This window comes from Genypterus blacodes, unplaced genomic scaffold (assembly GCF_046128005.1).
Source record: "Genypterus blacodes isolate CSIRO-AG114 ecotype Tasmania unplaced genomic scaffold, CSIRO-AGI_Gbla_v1 ptg000438l_1, whole genome shotgun sequence".
Taxonomy (NCBI): domain Eukaryota; kingdom Metazoa; phylum Chordata; class Actinopteri; order Ophidiiformes; family Ophidiidae; genus Genypterus; species Genypterus blacodes.
Window position 1 is genome coordinate 1,078,355 of NW_027467208.1, and position 13,688 is coordinate 1,092,042.

A 13,688-nucleotide genomic window follows, 5' to 3' on the forward strand; every position below is an offset into this window, starting at 1 on the left:
AGACTCAATCTCTCAGAAGTCATCAGTTGGGTTGGGATCTGATGACTGAAAAGGCCGCAGCGTTTTGTTTACATCAGCTTCGCACTCATGGAAGCTTTCTGTGATCCTTTGTGCCTTATTGATGGTGGCATTGTTATCCTGTATGAGATCACAGTCAGACTAAGGAACCTTCACACTTCAGGCCCAAGTGGACCTGAGCCATGTCACCAGAATGCCCCCTGCCTCCTCTGCATGTACGGGTGGGTTTCTGGTAATGCACTCTTAATGGACACAGTGGAAAAAGCAGGTTTGGCACAGACACCACGGCGGTCCAGGTGAGGTTCACAGTGGGTATGAGTCATCTCTGTTGTCGTGGTTACGCAGCATCGTCATGTGTTGTTGCGCCCCGGGCCGGGTCGTTGGTTACAGAGTCAATTAGGGACGCTGTTAAACAAATCATGTAAATGTGAATGGAGGCAGTTTGTGCCAGATTACAGCATGGATGGAGAGAGGAGGAGGAGGAGGAGGAGGAGGAGGAGGAGGAGGTGGTCCAGATATTCCTGATTACATCTCTGCCTTTACAAGATGTATGTTGTTTTTCCAATCAAATGAGGTCACAGCTAGATTGATGTAGGTGGTATGGATGATGAGTGAGGTCGCCCAGCCTCAGGTCGGAAGAACTCTCTGTGTGTGTGTGTGTGTGTGTGTGTGTGTGTGTGTGTGTGTGTGTGTGTGTGTGTGTGTGTGTGTGTGTGTGTGTGTGTGTGTGTGTGTGTGTGTGTGTGTGAGAGAGAGAGAGAGAGAGAGAGGAGAGAGGAGAGAGGGGAGAGAGAGAGAGAGAGAGAGAGAGAGAGAGGCTGAGCCAGCTTCAAGTTGAAGACCTGTGTGTGTGTGTGTGTGTGTGTGTGTGTGTGTGTGTGTGTGTGTGTGTGTGTGTGTGTGTGTGTGTGTGTGTGTGAGAGAGAGAGAGAGAGGAGAGAGGAGAGAGGGGAGAGAGAGAGAGAGAGAGAGAGAGGCTGAGCCAGCTTCAAGTTGAAGACCTGTGTGTGTGTGTGTGTGTGTGTGTGTGTGTGTGTGTGTGTGTGTGTGTGTGTGTGTGTGTGTGTGTGTGTGTGTGTGTGTGTGTGTGTGTGTGTGTGTGTGTGTGTGTGTGTGTGTGTGCGTGCGTGCGCGCGCGCGTCTGGCCAGCCACCCCATGGCACCAGCTTAACCTCTGGATTCTCCACATTCTCCAAGTCAGGCACAAGTCTAGCCGTCGGTGCGTTTAAGGTGATTGACGTTATTTGCTACCATTAGGCACTACTATGTAATTGACCTTTGACCCCTCGCAAGCGACCTGTTGAAACTGCTTTAAACCAGATCGTCTAATCTCCATGGGAAAAGCCCTCAATCTAGACTTAGGGCTCGGAAAGCAATCAACACCTAAAGGTGAAAGAGGGGAGCGGGGATCCCTGCCACCAGATCACTCTGATCCAGACCGGGGCCGTGACGCTTGTTTGTTCCTACGCACAGAGCCGCAAAAACATCAGGACCCACCTCCATACGGCTCCAAACACTGCTCCAGGTCATTAGCATTAAATTAAAGCTAACACACTCTAATAGTGTGATTATCAGCATGTAAGAGGACAAAAGCTTCTCATTGCCTCACATTTCCATGCTGTGCCTCTACAAATGTGTAACAAACTACAGAGGTAAGAAAGAACTGATTGATAGATTAAAAGGAGGCCAGATCAAAGCTTTAATAAAACAATGATTTGATCTTTTATAATTCTCTGTTAATGCTTTGCTTTCTGATTTCACTCCCAGGAGCCTCGGGCCAACATGGAGCTGATTGACAACTTTATCAAGGCGGTGAAGTAAAGCTGCCACATCTCGATGAATCCATGCATTGTGGGAGGTCTGTGTGCCTTTGGTGTTAATGCCCATAAACGCTGACCTCTCCCATGCCATGTGCCTTACAAATCCAAATATGAAAAGTGGCTTACAGATTGAGAAGATCAAAACAAGCTTCCATCGAGGCGCACACTCAGATAAAAGCCGCAGCGTACACACACACACACACACACACACACACACAGGGGCAGCAGATCTGTGAGTGAACCTGGCACTTTGGTCAATCAATGCCATTCTGCCGAGTGAAAACACAGTTGTGATGAGGTCATTCATGGAAGAATAGGTAAAGAAAATACAGCCAACACTCAGGAATGTGCCTTGTTTACACTGTACACCTCCCATTCATGCATGAAGTAGAAGGGGAAGAGTTCAAAACAACACCAGGGCTTGGGTTTAGTTTGGCCAATATTTGATCAAATTGCCAAAAAAGAAACAATGTGAAAAGAAAATAAGCTGATATCTTTGCGCAAAATGTTCTTTCAAGTGTTATACATTCATTAATATTCTGTCTTCTCGTCTTTAAATCAATAGAAACGCTCTTATTGTTTTAGATTAGATGGATCATACAGGAACGTTCTGGTAAGACTGAATATTTTCATTTTTCTCTCCTCTGTGTTGCTTTGATCTGCATTCCTCCGTTTAGCTTTAGATGATGGGAGAGCTTTTGTTATTCTATGTCACGTCGTATAAGTGTGTTAGAGATCACAAACGGGGGTGTCAACGTAGCGAAAACAAGAGGCTTTGAAAGTGAAAATCTTTATTCAAATGTATTCCTGCTTCTGTTGGGTGCAGCATCTGGCAGCTTTCCTGTCCGCACGTCCTCTGTAATTACTCCTTCTGTGTTTTCGCCGCTTCGAGATAAAACCCAGATCCAACAGTTTACACAGTCGGAGTTAAAGCACAATGCTCCACTATTACAACCGTGACATGTCAAGTATTCCCTTTTTGAAGTTTCCATACATTTCTTTTCCTACATTAAACGCTGTAATTAACAACAGACAGCGTGTGTGTGTGTGTGTGTGTGTGTGTGTGTGTGTGTGTGTGTGTGTGTGTGTGTGTGTCGCTCAGCTGCAGTAGCATGAAATCTGTTCAACCAAATGACAGAAGGACATAAATTAAATTAAAGCTATTTGTTTGACTCTCAGAGTATTTTTGGAAATTTTGAATTGTAGCAATCCAGTAAATGTTGATTTTAAAGATGTTTCACTCTTCATGTTTCAGTTTAAACCAACTGTTTGTGTATATTTCTCACAAGTATGCATGGGAAAGTGCGTCGGTGCCAGGGCGGAGAGAAGGAGCTCTGTGAATACATGCATGAATTTATGTGTGTGTGTGAGTGTGTGTGTGTGTGTGTGTGTGTGGCATAGCAGCGGGGCTTTTCCCTCTTGTCAATGGAAAACATTAGTGTCATGGCCCTCTCCACCCTCGCCCCCTCCCCTCCCCCCACCTCAGCCCCTTTCCCCCTTGTTTAATTCAGTCCATCAACACTTCCTCCTTCAGCCTGTTAGTGTCACACTGCATTTCCTCTCCGACCTCAACCAGAGCGGCTCGCCACAATCGGCCCGGTTTAGGGTTTCCCTCAAACGGCAAAGGGCTTCAAAGCCAATAACTGCTTTTTTGATTTTTATTGACCCAAAGACTCAACCCCCTACCCAAATACCACTCGCCCACATCTTTAAGCCGAATAAATTACTGTAAGGGAGGCGATTGTGGCGAGGTTGGAAACTGCTGGTGTCTTGCCGATTGCACCTGCAACTGATTTAAGTTAGGTGCTCCAGAAATGTCCGGCCTTCAACACCTCAGAGGATCCTTAAATGGCTTTTGATTCTCGCACAGAAGAAGACTGGAGGAATGTGAATGTAGTGCCTGTAATGAGTAATGAAGGAGGTGGGGTTACACCGGGCAGCCACGGATCCACCGCTCCTTTTCTGCATAGACGCTTTCCATCCGCAGATTGAATGAAGCAACTTTCCAAAACATTCACAAAAACTCTGGCACATCGTTTCCTTTTCACTGCTGCTTCTCGCCTTAAACGACGACTCTTTCAGTGAATGTTTCTTCTGTGCACATGTGGAGAGGGAGAGGGAGACATGTACCTAGGCTTCATGACTGAGACCTTTACAGAGACTCTGGCTCTTTATTTGAATAGGTTTTGTGCTTTCTGGGGTAGAGGAGACTTTAATGTAGCAGGAGGAATGATTTGTCACAGAAAAATGTGTTTGAAAGCTTTTATTGTATTTCCTCTGTGCACGCTGTTTCTTTACGATGACACGCTACTCACAAATTTGATTATACTTCCAGGTACACACAGATCTACTACTTCTTGGAATTCTCATTTGTTTTTATTGACCGCCTGCAGAACATCATAGTAACAACCTACCAACACTCTTGGAACAGCCCCAAACACCATAGCCACCACCCAACACCTTCCTTGTAACCACACAGATCACGATGGCAACAGCATAGCAACGCTGCAGTAACCTCCAACTACCAAATACCTCAGCAACCATCCCGAAAACAATAGAACCAACCACCACTGCCCTGACAACCACACAGAACACAATAGCAGCTCCCTAGCAACACCCTAGTAACGACCTATTTAAAGCCCAGCAACCACCTGCATGCCCATCAGGATGATCTTTGACAGAAGCGTGGAGTCAAAGTCCTGCTGGGGCTGCAGTTTTTTTGTTTTATCTTTGCTAGAATCGGATTTTTATGAAGATAAATCCCCGGGAACATGTTTCATATTTTCAGAAGGACTGATGAAAGAACGCCTATATGAGAGAATACATGCTGGGGTCAGTCTGGCTGGGAGGGAGGGGGGGGGGGGGGGGCTTTCTATTGCAAAACTAATCCAAGCAACCAAAGTTTTACCACAGAAGAAGGATTACACACACACACACACACACACACACACACACACACACACACACACACACACACACACACAAAGAAGCAAAGGGGGGGGTGTTTCAGTGTCCAATCTGTCCCTGCGGGTGGAAAGGTGGAGAAAGAGCAGACAATCTGTAGGTAATCAACCGCCCAATGAATGCCTGTGATCTTTGGGGGGAAATCGAGTCGCTAATGGTTCGCCTTGTGTCCTGTGTCATTTCCTTTTGATGTGATCGGGCAGTGATGATCGGTGATCTGCCCGCGTGTAGTAAAGAGCTCTCAGCAGGCAGTTTTAATTACAGTGGGTTAGGGGGGGGTGGGGGGGTTCCGGGGGGGTCGGGGGTCCTCTGATTTTGCCGTGCAGCCCACCCCATCTGGTTTGCATTTCCAACACAGACTGACTGTAAAACAACACTCGCAGCGCTGTCACCCAAAACCAAAGCGTCTCATGTACAAAAGAAGGCCCAGGCCCTGATTATCATTCGGTCCCGGGCCATGTGAGCGACAGTTGCCCCCACCGACACCCCCACCCCCCAACCTTCCCCCTTCCTCCTCTCCTCTCCTCTCCCCTCCCTCCCCCCCTCCCTCTGTCTTCTCCCCCTTTAAGTATCTTTCTCCACGCATAAAAACTGATGTCAAGTGCACACGCTACATACACTATCTCAGACAAATCAGAGCCAGGTGCTTTCATATTAGAGAGCTATTGCAAACATGTGCGTGTTCTGCGTGTCCTCATCATTTTGATCCCTGTGTGACAGTAAAAGGCTGCTGCGGCCCGGTTAACGGGGAAGGGAACACCCGTTATAACTCTGCCTGGTTTGTTCTGCTGCCAGAGAGCTGACTGATGGGGCTCTGCACACACACACACACACACACACACACACACACATACATGCTTACTCTCTATCTGTCTTATATTTTCTGTCTCCCTCTCTTTTCTTTCGCCGCTTCTCTGAATTTTTGGAATTTCATTTACATTTGTGTGTGTTTTAACTCTTTATTGCTCTTTTTTATTGCTTCTTCTTCCTCTCAGCTCCTCTGATTTGCTCCCTCGTCTTCTTTTCATGCATCCTTCCTCTGTACACACCTTCCTTCCTCTCCTGCACGTGACTTGCCGTCTTTTGTCCATTTCTCACTCTTTCTATCTGTCCTCTGTCATTCCTGTCTCCTTTCCCTCCATCCTCTCTCTCTCTCTCCTCAGGTGCAGAGATATGAAGGGAATCGAGGATTTCCCCAATCTTCACAAACCTTCACCGTTATGAGGTGTTTTGGATAATGTGCGTCTTTAAAATGTCAAAAGAAAACGTGGCCGTGCGTCCTCTGCCCTCTGCTGAAACCTTCACTCCCAGGACTCAGGAGCCTGGAGGAGACGAGAAGGATGGGAAAGTAAGGGATTGTGTAAAGGGCGCAACTATGAGGAGCTTGTTCAAAGTGAGGAAACGCAACATGTGTATGCAGAGTGTGTGTGCTGAGAGAGAAGGAGAGAAACATGGGGGGGGGGGGGGTAGTAGAGTGAAGGAAAATAAGAGACAGAAAAGGACAGATATGGGTTTCCAGATTTAAGATCTCCAGGGAAGGAGTGGAATGAGAGGAATCACTGCACAATGAGTCTGTGTTGTTTTAACGAGTTCAATCTAATTCTTCCTTTGAACTTCAGAAACCATCAGTACATTTTCTTTAAACCACGAAATACAAAAACAACACCGCAGGCGTTGATAAGATTGTTGATCAGTGTTTGTTGAAACGGCTAAACTCTGTACAAGGGATCAAAGAAAACACTGTAATGGACTGCAAACGCCGCAGCGCCTTCATCACTAAAGTGTTACAGTCTGCAGTCCAGAGAGTTAAGAGTTATGGCTTTGCTCACCAAAGCTTTCCAATTCATTTTTCCCCTCATATGTTTTATTTAAGCCCAAAGCTGTATTTCACAAATGGGTCAAATGCATCACTTTAGGGAATATAACAAGTAATAGATCATCTGTGGGATCCTAAACTTCTCCACTTCAGGCATCTATGACAACACAAGCTATGACATCATTCTTATAGAGCGAACACGACGGCGTAGATGGCATCCAGTTTGCTTTCATGTGTCCAAAGGTTCAGTGTGTGGCCCTGTGATCGGCCTGTGATCTGTACTGAACTGGACTCTGGACTCGGCGCCCCCTGTGGCCCAGCAGAGGACCAGCAGGTACACAGAAGGGAGACTTTCACTTAAACTGCATACAAACAATGTGGTGAAACTATTATGTTGTCTGTGTAAACTGACAATTGTTCAGTTGTTTCAGTTTCCGACTGTGGCAGAAAAGCAACAGAGGCCAAACAGAAGTGAGCGTCCACCCAGTAACCTTCAAGTGGACGCTGTTTGCCATCTGCGCTGACCCGGAGAGGACAAACGTCTGTCCCTGGATGAGAGAGTGTTTCTCTGACCTCCTGCTCCTCCGTCTCTTCACCTCCTCACTCAGCCGTGTAATCCCTCTCTGCTCGGGCCGTATCAGTCAGCACGAGCGGACGGATCGCCCAAACAAACTGCAGCTCCTGACTTCAAGCATATCTGAGTAAGAGTATTCAACTTAACGCTGCAAATGTTAGTTCTGCTTTATTTGTTTGCGGTGCATTCATGTGTGTGTGTGTGTGTGTGTGTGTGTGTGTGTGTGTGTGCGCATGTGTTCTCTGCAGATATGTGGTGGATCCCTCTCAGAGTATGTGGATGCTTTTAACGGTGAGACTCAGAGCCATGAATCCCTGATAACGCTTCACTAAACACAAACACCAGGATTAACTTTCATACATGGAGTAAATCTTCCTCTGTCTAAACATTCTGTTGCACCAACATTAAAACCCTAAACATGGACATACTGTATGTTGTGTTCTCGTTTTCATTCAGTGGCAATCCTACTCCATTGCGGTGCAGCGTATATGTGCACACTGAGTGACAACGTGCGCTCCCCTGTGTCAGGCCTGGACAAACACCCAAGAGCTCTGGGTTCACTCTACTAGATTCATCTTGAAAAGTTGTGTTTCTAGCTATTTTACACTTTTTTATTATAATTAGGAACCATAACAAAAACACAAGTGACTCATATTCCTGCAAATTCCCATATCAAGGGCTTCCCTGTGTAACCAATGTCGGCCCGAGCTGGGATCGAACCCACACTTGAGGGTTTGGGAGGCAGACACACACTCACTGCAGAGGAATGTGTAGAAAAAAGAGTTCAAAACAGTGTGAAACACAACACACACTTTAGAGCCTGCTGCGATGTGACTGTGTGTCTCCAGCCTCTAACACAGGCCGGCGGTTTAGCAGCGCAAACACAAGAGGTCAAGATGGCGACACATCAGTCTTGCCTTGACGGAGAGCTAAGAATAGACACGTGTCGGAATTACATAGTGTCAATACTTCCGTGTTGTCACTTGGAGAGATGCTTTTCCCTTTAGAGGTGAGATGTTGAAGATAAATGAGAGGAGGATTTTCCCTTCCTTTCCTTTCTTAGTTTGCGTCTTTTTTTCTACGTTTACACCCAAAGTGTCCTGTTCACACATCTCGGCGTGTACAAAAAAAAGGCCGAGCAGGATTCCCACTTGGCTCCGACTCTGAGAGGGAAAAGCAGAAACACACTGCGGTTGTCTTCCTCCGATGACAGCAGCGGGATCCTGCTCTCCATTACAAACCATCTTTGTTTCCCCGGACACACATTTCCCCGTCTCACAGCAAATCTGCCGCAGTGAAACGACGCAGAAACGCCTCCATATGCCGCTATGGAGACGGAACATTCCGGCCCTTTTGTCCCGCCGTGGCTGTTCAGAGCAGCTGCTGAAAGACGGCCCCGCCCCTTTTTTATATCTTACCTTGTTGTATGGGCCACTGACAGCCAGGGCATCACACACATTCCTTTCCCCCCTCCGCTCCGACTTGATTGCCGCCCTTTTCTAAGGGGACGTGTACGTTGTTTAATGTCCACAGCCCCCTGAGACAATGGGCCACTTGACCTTTGACCCCCTGTGAGGAAAAGGCAGGCTTAATCTGATGTCGAGCTCCTCCACCGCCATTGTCTACGGGGACGGGGGGGACCCAGTGTGGCTGGAGACTAAAGGAGGGTCAGTCATTGCATCTGCACACCAATTTGTTTGTCCTATTGCTGCCTCTGACTGACACACACACACACACACACACACACACACGGCCCACCCATGGAAGATGGCGCTCTCCCCACTTGTCTGCTGACCTTATTTTAACCCCTCAAACTGTCACTCATCCTGCTCATCCATTTATGTCAGAGCAGGAACACTCCACACCATGCGGCTTCACGTCTTCATCACTCATCCACCTTCATCCACACGTTCACTCAGCAGCTGAACTGGCCTTCGTTTCTCAAGACCAACATCAAACTGAGGCTCTTCGGTTAGACAGGTACATATAAAGCTTCAATATCATACAGATTAAAGCCAAATAGAGCTCGGTATTACACTTTATTGTGTGTTGAGAGGATTCTTGGTCATGTTTACTTATTCTTTACCGAGCCACTTCCTCAATCCGATCATGCCTTGGTTCATTTCACCCTGTGTCAGTTACAGGTTTCTGATGCCGGCCAACATCAGCATCTGTGACGTCGCAAAACAGGAAGCATAGTTCATGAGACTTTAATTTGCTTATCACTCTACATATCTTACACTTCTTACATATCAAAGTAGCAGAATCATTCGGTTAAACAACTTTACAGATGGATACTGAGGATGAACACTTGACTTAACTTAGTGAGTGAGTGAGGGAGTTTACTTTGCACGGATAGAAGAGATCAGATAAGGGAATAAAAACATTAAGCGTTCCATTTCTACCTGTCGGTCTCTATCAGCATTATATATTAGTTTCAGATTTGAGTAAATAATGAAAAATATAAAACCAAATATAAGAGGCTCAAACGTCTAGCTAATCTGTTTCTAAAGCCTAAAAAATAAATCCACCAGAATCAAACAATGATTTCTCTTTGGTGAATCATTATTTCCTATCCATATTTACATCAGAAACACAGAGAACACGTCCCGGTCTGTGACCAACACAGAACCCTCCCACATCCAGATGTTTGACTCATGCAAGGTGGAAATTGGGAGCAATGTGGACAATAAAAAAAATGCAATAACTTACATATAGAACATAAATTATTTCCATATCAAATATTTACACATGGCAACTTTGAACATCAGTGCATTACAGACAAAGGCATGCATCTCCTCCCACGTGAACGAGCGAGCCGGGGAGAAACCCTGCAGGGTCCTGGTGGGTTTCATCTGAAAGAGAGGGGGGGCTTCTCCCGTTCACGTTCTCTCTCTCCAGCACTGAAATACTGTAATGTTCCCTGAGTCATAGGCTGAGGTTCATCCTGCTAAACGGGGCAGAGATACGTCTGAACCTGAACATCTGCACACTGGCAAACACACACACACTGACCTGATTGGAGCTGTAAAGTACAGAGAGGACAATTTGCTAAAGTGTAAGCGGTGCATCTGTTGTTTCCACCCAATTGTCATTTGAAGTGACGGGATTGGCTCATTGTTTTATTTTTGTACCTTAAGAGCAAATATCTTACCTTAAATGGTGAACGTCTCATTTTGAACCAGAGCGATCTAAAGGCCAAAGTGTCTCCCTAAACATTTCTGTCGGCGGTTTGGCCCGATTTTGTGTTTCTGATCTGACGTCTACAGCCCTGAACAGAAACGCATGAGGTAATGAACATGCATGACCTCATTGGTGCAGAGTTGAGGAAAGCCTCTTTATGTAATGTGGTCAAACGGCCCGAGTCTCACTTTGAATCGTCTCAATCTCCATTTTTCCTTTCCTTTCCTCAGGTGCTGTTTTATCTGGGATGTGTTCTAAACTGTTGACTGAACTCGAGATGGCGCTGTTTCTCACACTTCCATCCCAAAGTCCCATCAAGAGCGATAGCACATTTGTTTTGTGGGTGACTTCCATGTTGTTGTTGCTTTAACCCCTTGACACCCACACACTTTTTGGAACATGCTTACATGACACAAACACCAAGGAGGAAGGGTGAAAGTCCAGATCACCATGGATACGACCTCTGGAAGCCGTCGGCAGAGTGTATTTGCTTCATCTGAGTTTATTGTTGTTTTTAGGGAGGTTGTGATTTCAGAAACAAAGCCGTTTAGAATCGCGGATGAAGACGGAGGAGCGGACAGCAAAGCGCCCGTCCCTCCTACCTACACCCGCACGACTCCACCACCATGTCCTCGTACTGCTTGTAGACCACATTGTTTCCTGAGTCGATGTAGAGGATGCTGATGGGGCTGAGCTTGGAGGGGGCGCAGCAGCTGGGCGGCATGTTGCTGGGGTTCATGGAGTTCATCAGAGTCTGGATGATGGCGTGGTTGGTGGGCTCCAGGTGGGAGCGCAGAGGGAAGTCGCACACGCCCTCGCAGTGGTACGCTTCGTAATCCAGCGGCGCGATGATCCAGTCGTCCCAGCCCAGATCTCTAAAGTTGACGTGCAGCGGCTTCTTGCTGCACCTTGATTTGGACTTCTTGCCGTGTCTCTTCCCGTGCCGTGTTTTGGACACGGCCGTCCTCCTCCTCCTCCTGCTGGTTTTGCTTCGAGGCCTCCTCTCTTTGGCCTTCCTCTCCAGGCCCAGCAGAACCCTCCCCTCCCTCCTCTCACTGAAAAGCGTCTGCCTCCTCTTGGACCGGGTGAAAACCACCAAGATGGCTTTCTTCTGGTGGGGCCGCCCGTGCCGGTGCAGACCTAGAAGGTGCAGGTCCAGCTCCCTCTCTGGGTTGTCCAGCATGGCCCGGAGCTCCAGGCAGAAGTGTTTCCCGTGGGTCAGCTGCTGCCACTCTCTGAATATTTCCCACACATCCAACACCTCCCACTTTGGCCTGTGGGAATCTTGAAGGTCCAAGGTTTTGGAGTTGAGCAGCTGCTGATCGTGGCACGAGAGGAGCTGGATGTCGACGGGCTCTGTTTCCGATATCCTGAAATTCCCAGACACTTTGGTGTATATCCTGAGCTCAGCCCCCAGCACCTCCGCTTTCTCACTGAGGGTTGAGACATCGAACAGATACTGCTGTCTCCTCAGAGGGGAGAGTGGGAGGTCATCTGTGGAAAGCATTAAAGCAGCAGGGTCAGACGCATTCTCACGGCGATGATGTGCATGGAATTGGACACAAAAATGACACTTTTGTTGGCTGAATTAATCTGAGAGACAAAGTGTCTCAAATATGAAGTGGAGGAAGAATTCAGATCCCTCATGTCAGCACACATGAAGCACATATAAGGGAAGTCCTGCATTCACACTACAGTCAGTTAGCGTGTGTATTCATTGGAAGTGCAGGCAAGGACACACACGCGAGCGTTTGACATCATTATCTCTGTTGGATCCCTGGCAGCTGAGTGTCTTGTATTGCCACAGATTCTGTTTTGATTTAAGCTCTCATCATTCTTTCATTCTTACTGTGGCTATAGGATAGAACAGCATTCAGATGTAGCGCCCCCTGCTGCCTGGAATGACTTATAAAAGCATTTCAAAGTCAGACTTCACAGATATAAACTAACATAGCATTTATTCAAGTGCTCCACACGTTTGTTTACTTGTCCTATTTGTGTTTTTTGGTTCTTTAAATTCAAAATGAGATGACCTTCTAACTCCTGTTGCCTTTCCTCACATCTCATTTTTACTTTGACTAAATGGCGTTTTGTGTGTCTTTTGGTGTTTGCAGTAAAACTTTGGAGAAATGATGGAGAATCCTGAAGAAAAACCGGAAATATCGAATTCTGGAAGGGATTTAATGACAAAGGTGCGAAAAGGACTTTGACTGCAGATTTAGTTTAATTTCTTTTGCATCATTTTTACCTTTTGACATCAGAAAACATAAGGAACTGCAATTGTGTCTTTTCATGTTTTCTAATTGTTAGTTTAAGTATGTCATTAATCACCTGGTTATAATAATAACTATAATAATAACTATAATAATAATAATAATGATAATAATAAGCCTACCTTGTCCATGGTCCACAAAACTTGCAATAGTATTCGCTGCTTTAGAGGATCTAAAGAAACTCGCGTTGAGTCCCAGTTTCTCCGCCGTGGAGAACGTTTTGTAAATGGACATCATGTAGTCGTGAGGCTCTATTAATTCTTTGGACGTTGCTTTATTGTTTCTCTCCACGGACGGCGGCGCGTAAAACTCCTTGAAGTGTTTGGAAGCTTGTTGTCCATCAAAGATCCTCGTCACTTTGCTGTTTCTGAGGGCGGACGGGGGTAAAATAGCAAGAGCGTGGACACAGGAGGTCCCCCACGCAAACACAAGAGCCCCGCAGAGGACAGTTAGGACACACAGATCCATCGTCTGCTCTTCTTCTCGGGGGTCAGGGTCGGGGTTTGTGGCCGGTGGACCACGGGTGCGACTGAAGCTGGACTCTGCATCCACTGACAGCCAGTCACTCTGCTCAGGACAGGCGGTCCAAAGTTAAAAAGGGAGTAAGAACACGCCCCCCTTGTACTCTTCTCGTTAAGCCTAAATGGTGACCGCAAATTAAGGCAGTAAAACTAATTGTCCCTCTGGCAGCCATCGCCGCTCCACATGTGCGCGTCAAACTCGTGAGTCCCGCGCTGAAGCGTCTCCGAGGACGAGACAAACTCACTCTCACCCTCAGCTTTGTCTCTTTCGTTGCGTCTCTCCATCCGAGCTCCGGTGGGAATTCTGCTTCGGTGCGTCATGAACCTGAGGATTGATGTGGACTCTACCGCCCTCTAGTGTGCGGGTAGAATATCACACTGGGGGGCGACAGAGCGAACGTGAGGAGACGCAGCCAATCAGCGTCCTTCAGCACCATGGACAGCGTCTTCACGACACATGAATCATTGACAGTATCTGTGTTTACTCTTATTCGAGTATTTCAATACAACAAAGGCGGG

At 46.9% G+C, this 13,688-nt stretch overlaps 1 protein-coding gene across 1 annotated transcript; it reads right to left on the minus strand.

The window, feature by feature from the left end:
• Positions 1 to 9,338: 9,338 nt before the first annotated feature.
• gdf6b (growth differentiation factor 6b) lies at positions 9,339 to 13,424 on the minus strand. Its single transcript, XM_076139435.1, has 2 exons — positions 12,771 to 13,424; positions 9,339 to 11,869 (listed from the first exon to the last, which is right to left on the minus strand). The coding sequence occupies exons 1-2, from the start codon at positions 13,114 to 13,116 to the stop codon at positions 10,974 to 10,976; spliced, it is 1,242 nt and encodes a 413-aa protein (XP_075995550.1). The 5' UTR covers positions 13,117 to 13,424; the 3' UTR covers positions 9,339 to 10,973.
• Positions 13,425 to 13,688: the final 264 nt, after the last annotated feature.